The sequence below is a fragment of the Plecotus auritus genome (genome assembly GCF_963455305.1).
Source record: "Plecotus auritus genome assembly, chromosome: 1".
Lineage (NCBI taxonomy): Eukaryota > Metazoa > Chordata > Mammalia > Chiroptera > Vespertilionidae > Plecotus > Plecotus auritus.
In genome coordinates this window covers 32,320,358-32,343,238 of record NC_137770.1, presented here as the reverse complement: position 1 = coordinate 32,343,238, position 22,881 = coordinate 32,320,358, and the positions used below count along the sequence as shown (strand labels likewise).

The window sequence follows — 22,881 nt, the reverse complement described above, 5'->3', positions numbered from 1 at the left end:
CTAAATGCTGTGTATACCTGAACCACACATTTTTTGACTTACCAAAGTCCCTAGCTGTTTAACCTAAAAAAAAATTACTATCATCTTCTCTCTAAGTTTCCCAGGAAAGCTATTCATTACCTTAGGTGATTTCTGTTCAGAAAGATGCAGGGAATAGGAATACAAGGAATGCAAGCTGCAAAAACAATGGGAAATAAAGGCAATAGTATTAATAGGGCAGAACAAGTCTCTTCCTTGAAATTTTCTTTATATCCAAAGAATGAATACTGATTTACACTTTGGATAGTTGAGTAATTCTTTTACTGATTGTTTTAAAGAATAACGTTTCCTCTTGAGGTTATGAATTTAATCAAGAAGAACCTGCGTAAACATCACCTTTCTATTGTACTCTGTTCAATCATCTGAAAGCATCTTTTCTTCATTTACTTCTAATTTTTAAAAAATGGATTTTCAAACCAAGATGAGACATTGTATATTAAGAATTGGCAGATTTAAAAGAGGTGCATTTAAAGTGGTAAAAATAATTTCATTGGTATAAACAGCTCAATTTCAAGATGGCCATGCCATAAGAAAAAAGGTTATTGCTACACAATGAAGATCCTAGCTTACTCTACTTAGTATAAGGAATCCATTTGTACTTTGCGTCCCTTTGAAGTCCTTCTGCATCCTAGACATTGTGACTAATATTTAAGCATATCTTTGATGATGCGATCCTGAGTGAACCTATACTGTTTGAACACTGACTTGTTATATAGTCTTTTTAGTGATTACAGCTGCAGCATGGAAGATAGTACATTTTGAGTACCTGCAAAGATTCTGTACTAATGTAATCAACCCCATGTCTAGACTTATGTGCCAGAAAATATAAATGAGACAAGTTCAGTTTTACTTATGGAAATCTAGGCTTTTTAGAGAAATCTTTAGATCATTAATCCGTGTCTAATTTAAAATTGCTTTAATCCTGTAAATCTAGTTCAGAAAACTAAACTATTGTAGAAGAATGCTGTCAATTTAGATGTTATAATAATTCACGCTGTTCCTCTTTGCTCAGTTGGAAAGCTTCTTATTAGTGGGGAAGTCTATACTTCTTTTTCTTATCCATACCCTCACTCCCATATAAAGATCTCAAATCCTAGAGCGTTTCATAGCTTATTTTTGTCAAACTCGCTAGCCCACCTACAAATTTGCACTAACAGCCATACGTTACCAGTTAATTTTGCTATTGTAAGTTAAAATAAATATTCCCTTGAACACTATAATCTTCTCAGTAGGGCGTATTTTCACATGTTGGTTTTGTTTTGCCTGGTAGTATATATGAGTTTAATGGAGCTAATGTTTTCACAGACCCTCTTTGGGACCATTGGTATTCATTTGTAAGGTAGCAATCAGAATATATTTGTGGCCATGAAATAGTTTTTGCTTTATAGGAAAAACTATCCAAATTTTCTAGCAAATTTTGGGTATTTTCTCTATCCAAACACCAAACTTCCTTTCATTGTAACCTTCTTACTTTTTTAAAAAAAATTATTTTTTTCTTCATTTCCTCTTTCTGCCTAAGTGGGGTTTATGGACCACTGAATGTGCTATAACTCATCTTACCTTCAAGACACAAAACTGCATACTTTTTTCCTCAAATATTTTTTCTTCTATCAGATTTCTCTGCTAGGCTCAGAATCAAGAAAAGGATTAGGGTTTAGGAGAGAATATGTCTTGATCCTTTTCCCTGCCTGACTGAGTTCTCTAATGACCAAAGACAGAAGTGCTTTTTGAGGTTGTAAGTTACAAAATAAGAGAAGTCAGAGATAACTGTTCTTAAATTTTCTGCTTTCATTTTGAAGCTTCTTGTAAATCAATAGTGTCAACATCAGAAAATAATTGTCTTCTTTATTGAAATTACGTTTCTTTTAAAAATGGAAACAAACCACAGAAGGAAACATAACTATTTGCTTACCAGATGTACTTTGGAAATGTATACCTTCTAAAAATGGGCTGCCCGTGGGAAGGCTGCAGGAGACCCCCTACTGTACGTGGGAGTGCTGTGTCAGCCTAGGCCTCCAGGCGCAGGTGCCTCTTTGTGTCTGTCCCTGGTGCTGTCCCTGGAGCAAAGTTTGTTCACTTTTGATTTGGAAATGAGAGCACTGGGTCACCTACATCAATGGTTTTCAAACCTTTTTTGGCTACAATTTTTGTTAACCAGGATCTTATATAGACAAATAGTCATCTTGCACATTGTGAGGGATAAAACACAACTAGGTGTGCTAATGTTATTTAGTAGTTCTTTTTACATAAAAAGAGCAGCTATTATCTATTTTATTAATTTTATTCTTGTGTATAGGTCATTTACAAATACTGTTTTCTCATATTTTAGGACCAAGTTAAACCTTCTTCATTGATGAAGTAGCTGACTATTCTTAGTGTGATTTTGAGTGGATCTTGGCTGGGAAGACCCCTGTTGGCACATAGAATGTGCTCAGTAAATATTTGTTAAGAACACACACACACCTGCTAATGTGCCAGAGAATTAAAATACTCCTCCTTTGAGACATTGCTTTCAGTTAATTTACTATATATCCAGAAGACCCCTGTGATAATATGCAAATAGTTTAGACACAGACCAATATTAAGGCATTAGCATCAAAGTTTGTATTATTTATTCAGTGAGCAATCGCTTTGTAGCAGAGATTCTATAAATATTGGAGAGCTTAGCGAAGCAAAAGGGCAGAGTAGGAAGCATCACTGTGTCTTTCCCTTCCCAACTTGACTTTGTTTGGAAGATTTGTTATTCATACGTACTAGTATTTATTCAGTAACTACTGTAAGTGTAAGGAAAAGAACTGTTCTAAATATGGCAAATGATATAAATATTAATAAGACGTAGATCCTGCCTTCAAGGAGTCTACAATTGACTAACATAGGGAAGGCAGATATTTAAATGCCTTTAACATAAAATGGAGGGTGATTGGTGCCATAAGAAAAATATAAACAAGGAGCAAATTACTTTAAAGGTGGGGAATATTTTTCCAGGCTGGTAGATATCCACATTACAATTTCCAATTAAAGGAGACAGAGAGAGAGAGAACTACTTATTTCTGTAGTTTGAGCCATCAGATGGTTTCGTAACTTCCTGCTTTTATTTTTTTATCTACTTACATGCCCATTCTTTCTGCTGAGCTGTAATGTTCTTCATGGAAGGGTATAGCTTACTCTGTGTTTCCCAAGTCCCTAACTGTTCCTGGCTCGTAAAATGCATTGGATAAATATTTGTTCAGTGTGTGTGTGTCACTGATAATCAGACTTGCTTTTTAATAAAAAAAAATATTCTATTCTGTTACAACACGAATTCTACAAATAAAGTCTGCACAATTAAAAAGTACAGTTTTCTCCTTAGGAACAACATTTTAAAAGGACAGCTGTTATAAAATTACACAAAATTTGCACCATAAAGAAAGCTTATCTTAGGAAAGATTAAATCTGAGATCTATAAACCTGAATTAAAGGCAAAGCATCTTAAAGCTTTATATTCTTATCTTTTTATTTGTAATGGGAAACCTTCCCTGGGGATTTCCTACATCTCTTTGGCCAGAACTATATTATATGAACACTTGTAGCTGCAAGGTGGCTAGTGAAGAAGGGAGTTGTGGATAGCATTTAGCAACAGTATCTGCAGTTACTCCTTTTCTCTTTACCCTTTGAACTATAGACCCTTAAGGTTCCAAAGAAAAGGTCAAGTTATTTATGAATGAAGATATAGTATTCTAAGAAGTTGTTTTTTTGTCACTAAATGATTAATTTATTCAACAAATATTTTATTTTTATTGCCAGATACTGTTCTAAGTGTTGGGGATAACAACACTAAACAAAAAAGATAAAGTTGTTGCTCTCATGGAGCTTACATTGTCCTTAGAAGGCTAAAACACAAATAAATATAAGTACATATTTAAAATATCCATATGTATGTACATATATATACATACACACATATATACATATATTCAGATATATGTACATATCCATAAAGAAAAGTAAAGTAGGGTAAGGAGTATAGTGATGGTATGTAATATTCTATACTAGAAGCTCAGTGCATGAAATTCATGCACTCGGGGGCAGGGGGTCCCTCAGCCCGGCCTGTGCCCTCTTGCAGTCCGGGAGCCCTCGGGGGATGTCCGACTGCCGGCTTAGGGCCGTTCCCCGTGCCTAAGCCAGCAGTCGGACATCCTTAGCACTGCCATGGAGGTGGGAGAGGCTCCCGCCACCGCCGCTGCACTCGCCAGCCATGAGCCCGGCTTCTGGCTGAGTGGCACTCCCCCTGTGTAAATGCACAGACCACCAGGGGACAGCTCCTGTGTTGATCGTCTGCCCCCTGGTAGTCAGTGCACATCATAGCGACGGGTTGTTCTGCCATCGGGCCAAAACCAGCTCTCCAACATCCCCCAAGGGGGTCCCAGAATGCGAGAGGGCACAGGCCAGACTGAGGGACCCCACTAGTGCATGATTGGGGCTGGGGAGGAATGCAAGTGGTTGAGCTGCTGGGGAGGGGTCCTGGGAGGGCTCCATGGTGTGTCCGGCCCGTCAGGCTCAGTCCCAATTGGCTGGACCCCAGCAGCAAGCTAACCTACAGGTCAGAGCATCTGCCCCCTGGTGGTCAGTGCACATCATAGCGAATGGTTGACTGTCTGGCCCCTGGTGGTTAGTGTATGTCATAGCAAGTGGTTGAGCAGCCTTAACATATCATTAGCATATTACGCTTTGATTGGTTGAATGGCCAACTGGATGACCAGACACTTAGCATATTAGGCTTTTATTATATAGGATAGGATGTTTAACAAAGACCCTCTGATGAGGTGATATTTTAGCAAAGACCTGAAAGAAATGAAGAATTGATGGAATCATATCTGGGGAGGAAAGGTCCAAGTTAAAAAAAAAAAAACAGCAAATACAAAGACCCTGAAAAGAGATGCATTTGGCATGCTCAAGGACAAACAAGGAACCAATATAGATAGAGTACAGAGAACAAGGGGGGAAATGATAGGTGAGCACAATTGAGGCCATAATATGTTGGCCTTTGTAAGCCTTAGCAAAGCTTTTACTCTAAGTGAAATGGAAAGTCATTGGAGGGTGTGAGCAGAGATTAGCACAATCTAATTTACAATTTAAAAGGATTACAGTTACTACTTTGTGGAGGATAAATTGTAGTGGACAAGGATAGAAGCAGGGAGACCAGTTAGGGGAGGCTATTCAGTTTCCCAGAAAATAAGTGATAGTTTCAGCCATTATGGCAGTAGTAGAGATGGTGAGTAATGAACAGATCCTAGAGGTATTTCAAAGGTAGTTTAGATATAGTTCTGACAAAAAGAGAAAAATCAAGGATGTCTCCAATGTTTTAGACTAATAACTAGAAGAACACAGTTGCTATTTTCTGAGAACAGTAATTGTTTGGGTAGGATAGGAGGGTGGGGAATCAAGAGTTTGATTTGGACAGGTTAGGTTTGAAATGCCTGTTATTTATCTAAATGCATGTTGGATGATTTATAGGTTAGGAAATATATATTCTTATCCACTGGCTATTTGCATGGCCTACAAACCTAGAGTTGTGAGTAGAGGTTGGGATTAGAGATATAAAATTAGGAATTTTAGTGAATGGATGATATTAATTTCATGGGACTAGATGAGGTTATGTTGGAAGTAGCTAAGTAATAACCTTTTTCTATGACTGTTTTCAGGAGAAAGAAAATTTTCTGTGAAATCCTAGATAAGATCAAGTTTGGGTATTGCATTTTACTAACTAGCACATTAAATGTTCAAAGTTTAGTGTAGTGATTAAGCACGTGGACTCTGAAGCCAGGCTTCCTAGGCTTGAATTGTGCCTCTTCTGTTACTAGCTCTGTGATTTAGACCAAAACATATAATCTCTCTACACCTCTCTTTCCTTATCTGTAAATAAGGATAATAATGATGCCTTCCTATAAGGTTGTTGTGATGATTAAGTTAAATTAGAACAGTGCCACGACACATAGTAACCTGCAAAAAGGATTAGGCAGCCCAGCCAGTGTGGTTCAATGGTTGAACATTGACCTATGAACCAGGAGGTCATGGTTCGATTCCCGGTCAGGGCACATGCCCAGGCTGAAGGTTTGATCCCCAGTGTGAGGCATGTAGGAGGCAGCCAGTCAGTGATTCTGATCATTGATGTTTCTATCTCTCCCTTCTTCTCTGAAATAAATAAAAATACTTTTAAAAAAGAATTAGGAATATTATCTTGAAAGTTCACCAAGTTTTGACACATGAGGTAATGTTGTTAACTTGATGTAATGTTCCACCAAAGAAGGCTATATTTTGGCAAGAGAAAATTTCTCACCTTGTATTCTTCATTTGGGTATATAAGAAACCAAGGGTTGTTGATATTTATGAGTCAGTCCCACGTTTTAATCAGTGTTTCAGCATCACATTCTTAGTTAACTGTCTTCCTGTTTAGGTCACAGTGCTGTTGATATCACCAAGGTGGCTAGAAGACACCGCATGTCTCCTTTTCCTCTAACATCTATGGACAAAGCCTTCATCACAGTCCTGGAGATGACTCCGGTGCTTGGGACAGAAATCATCAACTACCGAGGTACTATAATATCTGTCCATTGCCTTTCACTCTTATCCAAGTAAGATTCATAGACCATTAATAAACAGTTTCCTGAAAGAAAAAGGTTACTAATTATTATCACAATTATTATCATTATTCTTTTTACTTCTTATTTCTACTCAACTCTACGATCAGCCTTAATGGTATATAGAGTAAAGCATCCATATAGCTTCATTTTTCATAAAAATAAAAAAATGAATAAAGTAACTGTGTTTCTCCTGTTCATCAAAATACTAATACTTTAAATCCCAAAAAGAGGGCTGTTAGCACTGAGTGAGGAAAATAGTTAACTCTGAGTCTTCCTGATGTCCTTTCTGTCAGAAATGGAAGGTAACTAATGTATCTTGTAATCATGTTTTCCTTTGTGGAAAATATGTTTTTAAATATAAAATGTAAAAACTACATTAAATGATCCATGGGTCACTGAACAACCAGTCTGATCTCAGTTTTTCTGCTTCGTCTATCTTCTTATTTTCTGCCCTTTTCTTCAGTAGCACATTAAGACCAGTTTGTGGAAGGACAATGGAAAGGTGATGTCCCCAGTGTTTTCAGTTTTTAATCAACCCCCTTCTTAAAAATTCAGCATGAAAGTTATATTTAGTGCAATCTCAATAAAATATAGTTTCTTAGTTATTTTTGTTATGTAGATAAAAACAATAGGATTGATTTTAAAAAATATTTTGTTCATAGATTATAAAATATTCTAACTTCTGTGAACATTAGAGAGTATCTATACAAACACCCTAACTTTTCTGCAAGGCAATTCAGACTCAGAACAGCTGAAAAGGAATAAGACTAAGGCTTAAGATTCCATTCTTTTTACTACATGACAGTGGTCTTCTTCCAGTATTACAGTGTAAAAAATAATGACAGAGCTCGGCTGGAGTGGCTTGGTGGTTGAGCATCAACTTATGAACTAGGAGGTCACAGCTAGATTCCCAGTGAGGGCATATGCCCAGGATGTGGGCTCGATCCCCAGTGGGGGGCATGCAAGAGGCAACTGATCAATGATTCTCTCTCATCATTGATGTTTCTGTCTCTCCTCTTTCTTCCTTTCTGAAATCAATTTTAAAAATACATATTTTTTAAATAACCATAGATAACCAAACAAATTATGTTAAAATTAAAAGGCCTAATACTAGTGAAATTTTAAATGCCAAATTCTAGCTCTTTGTTCACTGATGCTACTTAGACAAAAATTGTTTTCATATAATTCACTCTAATCCTATATCTCTGACTTGCATTCTTTTAAATATGTGTATCAGCAGGCTTAAACTTTTGATTTTTTATTACTTCTCATTAAAGGATCTAAAGATTAGAAACTCACTAGAGTGGGGAATTATTTAGGAATTAACTAAGTGATTTCAAAATCAATTTTAATGAAATAGGTTTTTGCTATTATTAAATGTAGAATATTCAGGTATTTTTATATCAATTAACACCAAGACATATTCAGAAAATATAAATGTAAACTTAAGTTGGAAAAAATTTTAATAATACTTTACCTATTAGAAACATAAATTAACCTTCTCTGGCCTTGTAATTTCAGGGGAGTTTTTCCTAACAGCAGTTTTTAGAAAAATCTCAGTACGCCAAGTCATTTAAACAGAAATTTTAGTCCTTTTAAGGGAGAAAAAAAAAAAAAACGGAAATGAAAGTGGCCATTTATAAGTTTCTTCTAGGGGAAAAACAAACCAAAAAAAAAGCTGTCCGGTGGATTCTCTTTTTTTCTTCATGTGCTTGTTTCTCCTTCATTTGTTCATCAAATCAGTTGTCACTTATAAGTTAACAAACTCTTCATGGATGGTTAAATTTCTTGTCAAGTGCTTCCACCCATGAAGATGAAGTGTGCATTCGACCTTTGAGTTAGATCAAACTCAATTTTTCATGCAAAAGAGTATTATAATTAAACCTCCTAGGCACTTTAAGTAGGTGTTTAAAAAACATCATCATATATGGAAACATAATTCATTTTGTTCAATAAATATTTATTAAACATCTACCAAATGATAGGTACTATGTTAAGTCCTGGATAGACAAAGGTGAATAAAACACTTCTGCCCCATGGATCTCACGTATAGTGCAGAAGAGAGACAGGGAAACAACATGATAATTGTCTCCTTTATTGGCTTTTTTGTAAGCTTGCCTGCCTTTGTCCATTCCTTGAATGTAAGCTTTCTTTAGCATTTTCGTTTTTGGTCCTTTTCACATCTTGCACATGCACTTCAAATAACCTCATGCATGCCAGTGATTTGAAATGCCACCTATTAAATGATTTCTAAATCCATATCACTTGCCTAGACCCTGCCTGAGCTCTAGACTTATACACCAAATGTATACATGCTGCTAGTAAATTTTTTAAATATGTTTCTATTGATTTTAGAGAGAGAGAAAGGGAGAGGGATAGAGAAATAGAAACATCAGTGAGAGAGAAACATCTATCAGCCGCATCCTACACAACCCCCACTGGAGATCGAACCCGAAACCGGGGCATGTGCCCTGACCGGTGACCTCTTGGTTCATGGGACGACACTCAACACTGAGCCACACTGGCAAGGCTTGCTGCTAGTAAATTTAATATGACCAAAACTAAACTTACATTCTTTACCTCTACAATACTTGCTGTTTCTACATCCTCTTGAATCCATCCCTTGTTTTCTATTCCCAAAGCTATTATTTTGATTTAGGTCTTTATTATTAACTTCATGGATTATTGTCTAATAGAATATTGAAAATTACCCTTCTAAAGCAAGTGCCTAAATGTCTATGTATGTATTGTTTGTTTGTTTGTTTGTTTGTTTTCATCTGGTTTGGCTATAGATGCATTTCTACTATTTTCAGCTTCTACTTGCGAACAAGGCCTTTAAGGAACAAGTGCTCCACTGATTATAAATATCTTCCTTTGGTTTCTTGTGAGAGGCATACCTGGTATAACAACAGGTGATAATATGTAAGACTGCCACTTCTGATTCATCTTCTTTACTTATGAAATGCTTTGCATGAATAAATTACAGCTTCTCATTTGGTACGTAGTAGCTACTGTAAAGCAGATTAAAACATTCTGGCACCATTCACTGTAATTCCCAGTGTCTTTTTGTTAACAATGGAAAAACTATGAGCTTTCAATAGAAATGATTATGTTTTCTTAGGATCATTATTTTAGATCACTAACTCTAGGCTTTCTTATTTAAGATTAAGTGATCGAAGACTTTAGCATCTCTAACCTTGGATCTTTGTTTTTCCACAAAAGACTTAAGTAATTCTAGTCAAGGAAACTTTAAGCTTTGATGTTGGAACTCATTTAGAAGCAGTAGAGTGTCTCTTTTAGAATACTGACCACAGCAGAGGTATTTCTCCCTGTCTCTGACTTACAGTTAGATAATTGCCTGAAGGTAGGCAGCAATTACTGCCTCTAGAAGAAATTCAGAAGCTCTTGATTTCAAACAGTAGGAGTTCCTCACCAAAATGGTTCACAGCTCATGCTAGGCATTCTTTAATTCCTCTTGAGGATTCAGGAGCTGTCAGAAAATAATGAAAAGGCAAGTAAAGTATACTGGCAGAAACTTGCCATCAAATATACTCTTTACCTTGCTTCACTTTTAACTAGCTGAGAGACCTTGGACAAGCTACATAACCCTTCTGAGTCTTATTTCTCTCATACATAAAAATAGAAATAATGTCTACCCAATAAGATCATTGTGAGATACTATTAAAGGAAACAATATATGTAAATCATCTAGTTTGCACTAAGCTGCCATATTTCGAATTTAGTAAATGATTGATCCCCTTCCCTTCTCCACGAGGATTCTGAGATCATAGCCCTGAGATAAACACCTAAAAATTACAGCGTCAAAGCTAGAATCCCTTGGCTCAGCTCCATTTGTTTATCCACATGAATAATCTGTGGATCCCTGTGCATTTTGTTGTAGTCAAATTTACATTACCTACCTAGATCATGTGCTCCCTATCCCATTAGGAAATGTAACCTAAACAACAGTTTTGGAGCTTATTTCTGATTGAGCTTTACAAAATTGAAGCAGAGAATTCGGGTAGTTATTCAAATATTTCAAGTGAAAGCATATGTTTTTATTATCTAATTTACTGACTCCAGTCTAGTAAGGTTTCACTAGGATGATCCCATTTGCTTGCAAATACCTTCTGGGATATTGGTCTGGGCTGGCATTGGCTTTAGATTTTTCAGTGTGACTGCTTGAACTCATTTATACTTTCCTTCAGGTAGTCTCATCTCTTTAGACTCTTTAATCCATAAACTTTATTATACCTCTAAAATATGCACATCTCATTATATCCTTTTATTTATATCATTTTATTTATATCATATCATTTTATTTATATCATTTCCTATATACTTCTTCCTGCATTCCTCAAATATGAACAATTAATTCCCTCTATATATTCATGGTGTGTGTGTGTGTGTGTGTATGTGTGTGTGTATGTAATCATAACCTCTAGGCAATTATGCTGCTCTTAATGTCCAAGGTTGTGATTATATTACCAATCTGTTCTCTTTCAGGTGCTTTTTTCCCCAATATGGTGATTACCACATGTGTGCTGTTATCACAGTACTTAATAAGCCCTCTTGTGTGGGGGAGTCATTTCTATAGTTACATAATTGAGTAAAATTAACTCACATAGGAATCAGACCTGTAACATTGACTAATTATCCCATGTGGCAACCAGGTAGACTAATCTTCCTGTTTCATACTTCCTTCTCTACATAACATTAAAAGTTTCCTTATATGTAATGTATTCTCTCTCTTTAAAAATAAAGCTTATTATAAGTGTATCTCACTTGAAATAATTTTGATAGAAAATAATCTATATTAATTTTTTAAAAGTAAGGAGGAAGTCATTTTTCAGTATATCAAGTTGAAACAAAGTATAATTTTTAAATATGATTCTTAGTGATTCTTAATTTTTCATTCTTTGGGGGAACTTTTTCACTACCTTTTATTTAGCATAGTTTACTTGACAATCCTTTTATTCAGTATCTATTTTGAGGTACCATCATCTATATTAGCAGTATTAGGTTAGGATTCAGAATATAAGCAATGGGAAAAAAATGTTTCAGTTAAAATAAAATGAAAATAGAAAAATTTTCCAAGGCATAGCATCAAAACACCTTACTCTTGCAATGATCAAAGAAGGATTTCAGATTTTTAGAAATTCCTGTCTATTCTTAATTATATTGGTAAACTATGAAAATTTATGTAAATATACAAGATTTTCCAAACTATAGGGAAGAAAATCTATAGTACAAATGAAATTAGTACAAATGAAAAGAGACAAATTTCAGTGGCAGTAAACGATTCGCCAGTACCACCAGCAAGAGAATTACCAGGAATGAAAACTGGGCAATAGCTTTTTTTTAATTGATTTTATTTATTAACTTTCCCATTAGAACATTCAGTGCTACAGCAATTACCTCTTTGACTATTTTCTTAAGTAAAGACTTTGCAACTCCTGGCAGGCTATTAACTCACCCCATACCATGGAGTATGTGGCAGGGAAACTCAAATCTTCCTTCCATTTAATTATGAGACAAAAGCATAGGAGCAAAATTAGAGACACAAGGATTCTTTTGTAATCAGCAATAATATTTGTAATGTGTCTGAATGTATATAAGAATGGAATAGATTTGTAACAATTTTTAAAACTTTAACTTCATTTTCCAGGAACAAAATTTAATTGGTTAAAAATATTATTTTCTCTGTCTATAAACTCCTTTTCTACAGAATACTAATGTCCTTGGTTAACTTGCTAAAAAAAAAAAAAAAATCTTCTATTAACATCTTGTCTTATCATTTGTAAATAACATTGAATGATTCAGTGATACTATTGCAACCTTGAAACTATAATGCTTTACTTAATTTCCTTATTTTGATTTAAGCAATATGAAAGTAAGTTACCAGGATTACTTCAAAGTCAATATTATAATTGTTACATTTAATATTGATTTCTTCTTGCATCTCATCTAGGAGCTTTATTTCATCATCTTTTTTTCTTTTTTAAAATACTTATTACATATTACCTTTTGTTAATAGTCAGTAATATGCTAATACAGGACAATTAATGTTGAAAGTTAGGGATTATTTTTAGGATACTAGAACATGTGGTTTAAAATTATAGTAAGAAAGTATTTTTCCCTGTGGAATATATTGTAGTTTATAGGACAGTGATTGAGAAACTACCAAAAAGAAGAGTTTATTTAAAGTCTTCAAACTGTAGAAAGAGCATTTTATTTGTTTCTATCAAATCCTGACCAACAAATCCATCCCTTTCACCTAAGTGCTATCCATTTATCAGTGACACCCTATTCATATACCTTGGTGTGGAAAGGTTTCCATCATTAAGTACCACAGGGAGTGAGCATTTACTTTCATTTGAAATATTTTCTGTGACCTCAAGAACATTTTAAGTATTTTTTAAAACTAATGTTTTTCCAAAAATATATATATTCCATTTCAATTAAGGTAAATGCTTTTTACAGTTATGCACTTATTAATTTTAAAGCTTAATATTTTATATATATATATATATATATATATATATATATATATATATATAAATGAATATATAACACAGATATAAGTTGTAGTCCTCAAGAATAAAATTTATATCATGAAATCACAATAAGCCTAAGAACTAATTCATTACCAATTGCATTGCATCTTTTTGTATTTCTAAATTATCTTAATCATTTCTAATAATGTTTGTATTTATCCAAATTCTATAACCTTGCACAAAGCTTATTTTTATTTTATGATGTAAGAACTGTAATGCTTGCCCTTACTCATTACATTGGCAGATAATGAGTATCCCTAGATGGAAAAATAGAAATGCACAAAAGCTTAGGCATTTTTTTATACTATTCCATAAACATGACTTCTAGAGTAACTAGAGATTAATTAATGTACTTGTTTTCACCCAAAAGATACCCCTAAATCATTTAATTTTTCTCAGTCTATAGACTTGTGAAGCCTATAATAATACATTAGTTAGATTTATAATGTACCAATGTTGTCTAGTCTTTCAAATAAACAGTCAAAAATGTTGAAATAAATTATATCTGGATAGGCTCACCATATTAAATGTTTAGTCTCTTAAATAATCACAAAGCTTTCTATAAGTATATTATATTTCACTAGAGACCCGGTGCATGAAATTCGTGCACGGGGGGGGGGGGGTGTCCCTCAGCCCAGCCTGCCCCCTCTCCAATCTGGGATCCCTCTCACAATCCAAGACTGCTGGCTCCCAACTGCTTGCCTGCCTGGCTTCCTGATTGCCCCTAACCGCTTCTGCCTGCCAGCCTGATCACCTCCTAACCACTCCCCTGCCAGCCTGATAGACACCTAACTACTCTGCTGCTGGCCCGATTGCCCCTAACTGCCCTCCCCTGCAGGCCTGGTCCCCCCCAACTGCTCTCCCCTGCAGGCCTGGGTCCCTCCCAACTGCCTTTCCCTGCCGGCCTGGTCGCCCCCAACTTCCCTCCTCTGCCAGCTTGGTCACCCCTAACTGCCCTCCCCTGCTGGCCTGATCGCCCACAACTGCCCTCCCTTGCAGGCCTGGTCCCTCCCAGCTGCCCTCCCTTGCTGGCCATCTTGTGGTGCCCATCTTGTGTCCACATGGGGGCAGGATCTTTGACCACATGGGGGCAGCCATCTTGTGTGTTGAAGTGATGGTAAATCTGCATATTACTCTTTTATTAGATAGGATAGAGGCCTGGTGCACGGGTGGGGGCCAGCTAGTTTGCCCTGAAGGGTGTCCTGAATCAGGGTGGGGGTTCCCTTGGGGCATGGGGCGGCCTGGGCGAGGGGCCTGTGGTAGTTTGCCGGCCGGCCACGCCCCCCGGCGACCAAGTGGAGGCCCTGGTATCAGGGGTTTATTTATCTTCTACAATTGAAACTTTGTAGCCTGGAGCAAAGTCAAGCCTTCTGCTTGCTCCGTGGCGGCAGCCATTTCTGTTGGGATTTATGTATCTTCTATAATTGGAACTTTGTAGCCTTAAGCAGAGGCCTGGGCCGGCCAGGGCTGCAGAAACTTGGCTTCCTCCATCGCCATGGGCAACCCTAGACTCCTGCTCTTTCCAGCTCCGTGGCTGCCGCCATTTCTGTTTGGTTTTATGTATCTTCTATCATTGAAACTTTGTAGCCTTGAGTGGAGGCCTAGGCCGGCAAGGGCAGGCGGAAAGTTTGGCTTCCTCCATTGCCGGGGAAACCCAAGCCTCCCTCCTGTTCTCTGTGGCCGTAGCCATCTTGGTTGGGTTTATTTGCATATTCGCTCCTGACTGGCTGGTGGGCGTGGCTTGTGGGTATAGCGGAGTGATGGTTAATTTGCATACTACTCTTTTATTAGATAGGATAATAAAGCTTTTTTTTGTTAATGTTGTCATGACCCAATTTTATACCTGTTTCACCTTCCTCTTAATCTTTGGACTTAACTAATATTATTCCTACCACTGGTCATTTGGCCAGAGTAAGTATATGTATCAAGTCTGCCTTCTCAACTATTTTTGTAAGCATAACGGATAGCTGTTAAGTCAAAAAGATCTTTCAGTAGCCCCTCACCTAGATTGGATATGATGGTGGTTTTTTAATGTTATAGTAACATAAGTAGATTTTTAAGGGATTTATAAGTAATACAACACTGACTTATATCCATGTTTTATATTAGGAAATCTTGGATAGTATCTTTCTTTTCAACTTTATGTTATCTACCACACTCTTCCTGCTTTCCTGAAATATAAACTGATAGTATCCTGGTTAGCCAAAGTGAGGACAAGGAATCAATTTCCTGGACTACTGAACTCAGTTTTCCCTTGACTTCCTCCAAAGCCTTCTTAGAAATAATTACACAGGGAACTTTACAACTGTGGAATCATTTTGATAAGTGACTGAGAAATTAACATGCTTTTCCCTCTTATATCCAAAAGTCACTCGGTTCTCCTGACATCTTAATTTAGATAGCAAGAAGACACTATTATCTGGGTCAGAATAAATGCCCAACCAACAAATATTTGCTTTTACCTCTTAGAGAATATATTTGGATTTAATGGTCACAAAGCATACTCAACTTTATAAATAGCTCTCTATCTTGATTTTCCTTGTATATGTGTCCATTGTCAGCCCTTTGAATTTCTAAAGGTTCTTTCTGAAGATATTTTTTGGGCCAGTCATCCCATTATAAAAAAGCTAACACTCTAGAGAGTAGGCATAATGACTGTTACCTATGGGAAGCTGACTCATGAGTTTCCTGCTGACAACATAAAAGGCAACCACCTTTTGACCAAGCACTCTGCCACTGTCTTCTTGCAGCACAAGTAAGCATACAACACAAAGCGGTATAAGTCATCAGCCAATCTTTTCCACTCCTTCCTTCTTATCAACTTCTTCAGAACACTAAATTGTATATACGGATCAGGATCCCCAGTAATACAGAGCCCTGCCTTTAATATTTCTGACCCCCACAGAATCTAGAAATATGCATATTTATTTTCATCTTCAACAAACTGAAAACATTCTTTATTATACAAAACTTAGAGAATAAGTGTGAGGGGGGAAGTAGAACACAATGAACGTTTTTTTCTTCAGACTCTGGAAATGGGGCCATAGCTTCTTGGCACACAGCCTAACTTTCTACAACTGAAAGGCTAACTTCTGACTGCGAAGAGCTACAAATTCCCAACACCAACTATTCCTAAGAGAACATATTAGTTATATTAATTATATATTGGGGAAATCATATTTTGCTTATTTTAAGTAGGGCTCTATCGGAATAGAACACCTGAGAGAAAGGAATTTTGCTCATGTTTTCCTGAAATTATATCTTTTAGTAAAACTTTTGGCTCCCACAGCTTCAACTGCTCACTGTTGTTTCTCTACTAAATGTGAAACCTAAAACAGTCATAATACCTAGTTGGGAAGTTACTGCTGCCTGGTTCCTATTCAAGTTTGAAGAAGGCTGAGGCTCCCTTTTTCAAAACACATGCCCAAAGTTTATTCAACACAATACTTGGGCTCCACCTATGGGCAAAGAAAAGGGATGCCTTAACATCTATGTACCTATACTAGTATGTATGCAAGAGAGACTGTCCCATGTGATGAAGTAATTTTCAGCACTACTGCATACTCTTTAAGTTCCCATACAGATCATCTGGTCAGACATTAACCAGATAATTCTAATATTGACTACTTGGAAGAGCTACCCATTGTTTAGTCCTGAACCCTACTGGGAAATATGGATATACTGTACAGTAGGTGCTTGTCTGTTTGACATTTATTTCTTCAAAACTCTTGCATCTGCTGCAACTGGGAGTTTTTACCATTTTCCAATCAATTGCCTATTTCTCTATAAATCCCTCTCTTGCCTTAGGCTTTTAGAACAAAACTTTTTGTTTTTCTCTTTGAAGAGATTGAAACTCTGCTGATAGGTTAACTTAATACCAACTCTAAAAGCAGAATTAACCCAGTAGGTATCTAATTTACCTTAAAGACAGCAACCCTATATTTAGTACAAATCCAAAATAAAAATCTTGCCAATTATATAGATATATTAATAAGTTTTAATAGCCTAAGTATGAAGCAGTTCTTTTTTTCAAAATGAGGTGTTTTATTTTTCTTTCCATGATATTTCAAGAAGGTCTGTAAAGACCAGATGGTATATCTGTGCTACAAGTGTAATTTTTCTTAACTTGCAAAAATAAAGTTATTTGTTGAAATGAGAGGAATATTCTTTTTTTTTTAATCTCATCCTTGCCCTTTAAAAAAAATAACAGCTTTATGGAGATACAATTCATATACCATACAATTCACCCATTTAAAGTATACAATATAGTGTTTTAGTATATCCACAGGTATGTACAGTCATCACCATAATCAATTTTGGAACATTTTCATCACCTCAAAAACAATCCCTCTCCCTTTTATCTGTCATCCTCCTCCTATCCCCTCATACCCCCACTTAGCCCTAAATAACCAAAGGTCTACTTACAATCGCTATAGATTTATCTATTCTGGACATTTTATATAAAGGTATCATATGTGATCTTTTGTAACTGGCTTTTTCTACTTAGCCCTTTTCTTATACTCACTACTCTTTTTAGGTTAATAAAGCCAAAATCAAGGCTAAAATTCAAATGGAATAGTAAGGAAGCTCTGCTCTTTACTTTTGTCTTCATAAGGAAAAAAAACTTTATAAAAATTTTGTGTTTATTGTAAAAAACTTGGACACTTTCAGAAAAGTATATAGCAAAAGGAATAAAAATCATATATAATTCTAGCACACTGAAATAACAGATGCTTTATTTTTCATGTATGCCTTTCCCATCTTTTTCTATTGATACATAGGCATATATCTACATGTGAAATTCTGCATGTTTTTAACTATATGAGTTTTCCTTTGTCAGTGAATCTTCTTCATAAATATCAGTTTAGCCTGCATAATGTTTTATCTAAGGCTACATCATTGTATATTTAAATTTCTATGTTATTGGTCTTTTGATTTCTTCCCATTTCTCACTAATGTAAGCAACTCTGAAATAAGCATGTGCATAGAGATTTGTGAAATAAGCCAGTCAAAGAACAAGTACCATATGATTTTACTCATATATGGAATTTAATAAACAAAATGAACTAACTAGCAAAATAGAGACAGACCAGCAGGCTGACAGCTATAGGAGGGGGGCTGACAGCTATATTGGAAGGATTGAACAAAAAAGAGGAAAAACTCTTGGACATAGAAAAAAAGATTTATTCATTTTCTTAACATAGATTTCTAGAGGTGAAATTACCGGGTCAATGGATACGAAAATGTTTAGGAATTGGCTTTTTAAAGTCATGTTTGGGTTGTCAAAGGATTAATGACATGTCAACTTAAACACATCTTTGATGATTTTGTAGCTACTCATATTCAAATAATATCTGCAAGCATTACTATTAATGGACTGGATCTAATCTTTCATTTCAGATGCTAGGATGCATCTCTTCCTTCTGTCTCTTATTCTATGGGTTAGAAATCAGATCTGACTGATGTACAAGCCTTGTCAGACAAACACATATGCTCATCTTGTCTATGACTGCCTGTTTAAAATTAATCTCAACAACCATATTTTGCTTCTTTTCTCTTCTTTCAGATGGAATGGGTCGAGTCCTTGCTCAAGATGTATATGCAAAAGATAACCTACCCCCCTTTCCAGCATCAGTAAAAGATGGCTATGCTGTTCGAGGTAAATATTTTGGCTTTCTTGAGTATCATCATAACTCACACTGTGTGTTTTTTCACATTTTTGGCTCAGCCTGGGCACCCAACAACTGTTAAATCTGTTTCCCCCTTGATTGTCAAAATAATTTTATTCACAGATAACAAAAGTAATCTGCATCTATCTATTTTCTGGCACAATCTTATTTAAAGCTTTTCACTAAAATTACTATAGTTACTTGAAAATTCTTACTTATAATTATATGTAGAGATTGATATAAAAAAACACTATACTATAGTTTATTCTTTTAGCCTTGCACATACCAGATAGCAGACAGTCTTACTTTGTCTGGACGTTTTTCGCATGTTTTCTAGTTGAAAACATCTATATGGTACAAGAAAGAAGAGCAGATTCCCAATATAGGGATAAAGTGGGGTGATCTTTTCTCTTCCTTTAAACTCAAACATCAATAAAGGCTTCATAAAAAGCAAGCATGAGGGAAACCTCTAATTCCCAGGAAGATGCCATATTTGAAATATCTAAAGCTCCAGATGGTACCAGCAGCTCACACCTTTGGTGTTGCCTGAGATTACATAAAACTTAAAAGCAAATATGAAATAGTATTTGCCTGCCTAACGTCCAATCTAAGAACCCAAAATGAAAACGCAACTGAATTGCTTAAAAACTATTATTGGTTATTAACTCAAGGCTTATGTCATTGAAAAAATGTCTAAAAACATTTCCCAACTTCTCTCAAAGCTGTTATGAAGGCCAATTCCTTTTTTAATGATAATTTATGGAGTTTCTTACCTGATTTTTGTCATTATTTTCTTTTTACTCTAACAATTAAAATAATTTTCTATTTTTTGTAATGAAATACATTAGTTAATCTCCATGTTCCATCACCATCTCTTAGAAGTATCTTTTTATGTTGGAGGCAGTACAGTAAGTGGTTAAGGGTATGGGCTTTGAGCAAAGTAACAGTGATCTGGGTTCTAATACCAGTTCCATTGATATAATTTTGTGCAAATTACCTAAACTTTTTGAGCCTCAGTTTCTCATCTGTAAAATGGTGATAATTATAACTGTTCTTACCTACCAGGTTATTGTGAGGATTAAATGAGACTATAAAAATCCTTAGTAAAGTTCCTGGCACCAAAAAGAGCACTCAATATTGTTTTTAATAATAGTAACTATTATTATCACTACTGTTATAATGATAAACACATTTACTTATACAATCTCTGAAAAAAAGTATAACATTTATCTAAATTGTTAATCTCATATTCTGTGTAAATAAAAGGGTGAGGGGATTAATTCCTACTAGTGTATACTTTCTCAGGAACACTATCTTGGATGCACCTCATTCTGCTTGATCTCACTAAATTAGAGTATTTCTGAAAACATAAATAATAAATCCCTACCAAATTTTTCCCAATTAATTCCTTCTACATAGTGTATTATGTAATGCATATTGTCCAGAAATAAAATTGTTTTAATCTTCTGATAGCCTCATTGGCTCTTTTTGTTTCTTATTCCCAATCTAAGATATAAATTTTGTTTTGAAGTTATAATTAATAGCCATACAGTATTACTATTAAATCACAAAGAATTCTTATTTCCAGAATAGAACAAACAGCTACAACAAATGAAATACCAAAGGGACAAGAAAGTCTATTTTTTACATGCTTTGTAATATAAAGTAGGAGAGAGTGAGAAAATAAATTATTTGAGGCAGAATTATTCTCAAACAGAATGTTCTGTGATTTTTGCATGAGATATAGCAGCTTAATAAAATGAAACTATTGCTCTTAGCTTTTCTAGTTGCCAGAAAGAGCAGTTATCCCACATGAGTCGTAAAAAGCCTTTCTGCTATAGAATCTATCAAAGATATTTTTATGTAAAGTTACCATTCAGTATCTTATTTTTTTGTTGTTGTTTTGAAGTGATGCTATTTTAGTTATTTTACAGGGAGAAAAAAACATCTAATATGACATCTCACGATTATATATCATGCAGCTTATTCATATTATTTCTTTCCTGTGAAGTATTGATAGTTCTCTAACATTTAACAGACTTAACACATAACATAACATTGTGGATATAGTTAAATCTCAAATTGGGAATGGTTGGTGAATATATATATGTGTGTGTGTGTGTGTGTGTGTGTGTGTGTGTGTGTGTGTGTGTGTGTATGTATATATATATCAACATCATACTTAAAGTAGCAAAAGTCATCAGTAAACAAAAAGGCATGGTCTTAGTCTTTTCTGTGTTATAATACCACCCCCTAGTCATTGTCTTGGTAAAGAATATCCTTGAAGTTATTGTTGTGGTTCTTTACCACTCTACTTCGTGTCCCCTCTTCTCTCCACCCTGTCTTCCTTTACTGCCATTCTTTCCTCCCCACTCCCGTTATTCTCCCTTTTTTCTTCTCCTCTGCCTTTGCCTTAGGCCTTCCAGTAATAACCAGTGGCACCTGTGAGCATTGCTAACCCTCTAGGTGTAAAGAGGTTGCTAACTTGCTCTGGATCACTAAGCATTAGCCAGTATCCTTCAGAAGCATGTGGCATAAAACTCCAAACCAGTTGGAGGATCACTTGCTTTAAGGTATGTGGGTTGAAAGAATCAAGACAGTAAAAAATGACTAAGGAAATAAGAAATAGGAACAACTTTTAAAAAGTAAGATAGATTAGAATGTAAAAAAGGCAGGAGTCAAGTGATGATGATTTAAATAATAGGAAGAGCTGTGACCTTATAAACCTAAAGCTGCATTCAGGAGGGAGTAAATTTGAAAGGTAAAAGAAAATGAAAGCTTATTATCAATTAGAATCATATTCTTCATATTTTTGAAGAGTTATTTCTCCCTTCATACTGATTAAGTCAGTCATTTTGATGCATTCACACCCTCCTGGAGAGATGTGGGTAGGTGTTCATTGTCTCACAGGTTTTTTTTTAATTACAGTTTACTTCAGTATTATTTTGTATTGATTTCAGGTTTACAGCTTAGTGGTTAGACAATCATATACTTTACATAGTGTTTCTCTCGATATTTTCATTACCAAACTGGCACCATACATAGTTATCACAATATTATTGATTATATTCCTTATGCTTTACTTTACATCCCTGTGACTGTTTTGTAAGTACCAATTTATACTTCTTAATCCCTTTACCTCTTTCTCCCAGTCTCCCAACAGTCTTCTCCTCTGCCAACCAACAGCCTACTCTCTGCATCAAACTTTGTTTGTTCATTTATTTTTTTCTTTAGATTCCACATATAAGTGAAATCATATGGTATTTGTCTTTCTCTAACTGACTTAATTCCCTAAGCATAATACTCTCCAGGTCCATCTATCCTGTCTTGAAAAAAACAAATGTAGATGGAACCACAAAATCCCAAATAGCCTCAGCAATATTGAGAAAGAAGAACAAAGTTGGAAGTATCATACTACCTGATATCAAACTATACTATAAGGCCATAGTAATCAAAACAGCATGGTACTGGTATAAAAACAGATATATAGATCAATGGAACAGAATAGAGAACCCAGAAATAGACCTATGCCTATATAGTCAATTAATATTTGGCAAAGGAGACGAGAACATACAATGGGGTAAAGACAATCTGTTCAATAAATGGTGTTGGGAAAATTGAACAAGAAAAAAAAGAAAGAAACTAGACCATCTTCTTACACAGTCTCTTCTTAGATGTTAATAAAGGGGAAAATGTCTCAGAATTCCAGGTTCAGTTTTCTTGAAAATGTTCAATTTGAAAGGCTTATCCCTTCCGAGCTTGTTTTGGGATTATTTAGAAAAAGGAAAAATTATGAACAAACCAGTAATTATTTTGAGAACCACATGTTGCAAACAATTCTGGAAGGATATATTGAAAGAAATCTTTGCCATTAGGGTAAAGTAAATTTTAAAAGTTTTTTTGTTGTTTTACTTTCTGATTGAAATATTTGCTTACAGAAATTATAGAAAATAAAAAAGAACGTTTAAAAATTGCCCATTTTTTCACGGCTCAACC

The 22,881-nt window shown here is 35.3% G+C and overlaps 1 protein-coding gene across 23 annotated transcripts in view; it reads left to right on the top strand.

The window, feature by feature from the left end:
• GPHN (gephyrin) overlaps window positions 1–22,881 on the top strand; it is a 439,592-nt gene that overhangs the window by 344,224 nt on the left and 72,487 nt on the right. For all 23 annotated transcript variants that reach the window (XM_080684045.1, XM_080684039.1, XM_080684042.1 and 20 more), the window contains 2 exons: window positions 6,473–6,610; window positions 18,783–18,875. In XM_080684045.1, coding sequence (XP_080540171.1) covers window positions 6,473–6,610; window positions 18,783–18,875 — 231 coding nt within the window. The remainder of the gene's footprint in view (window positions 1–6,472; window positions 6,611–18,782; window positions 18,876–22,881) is intronic.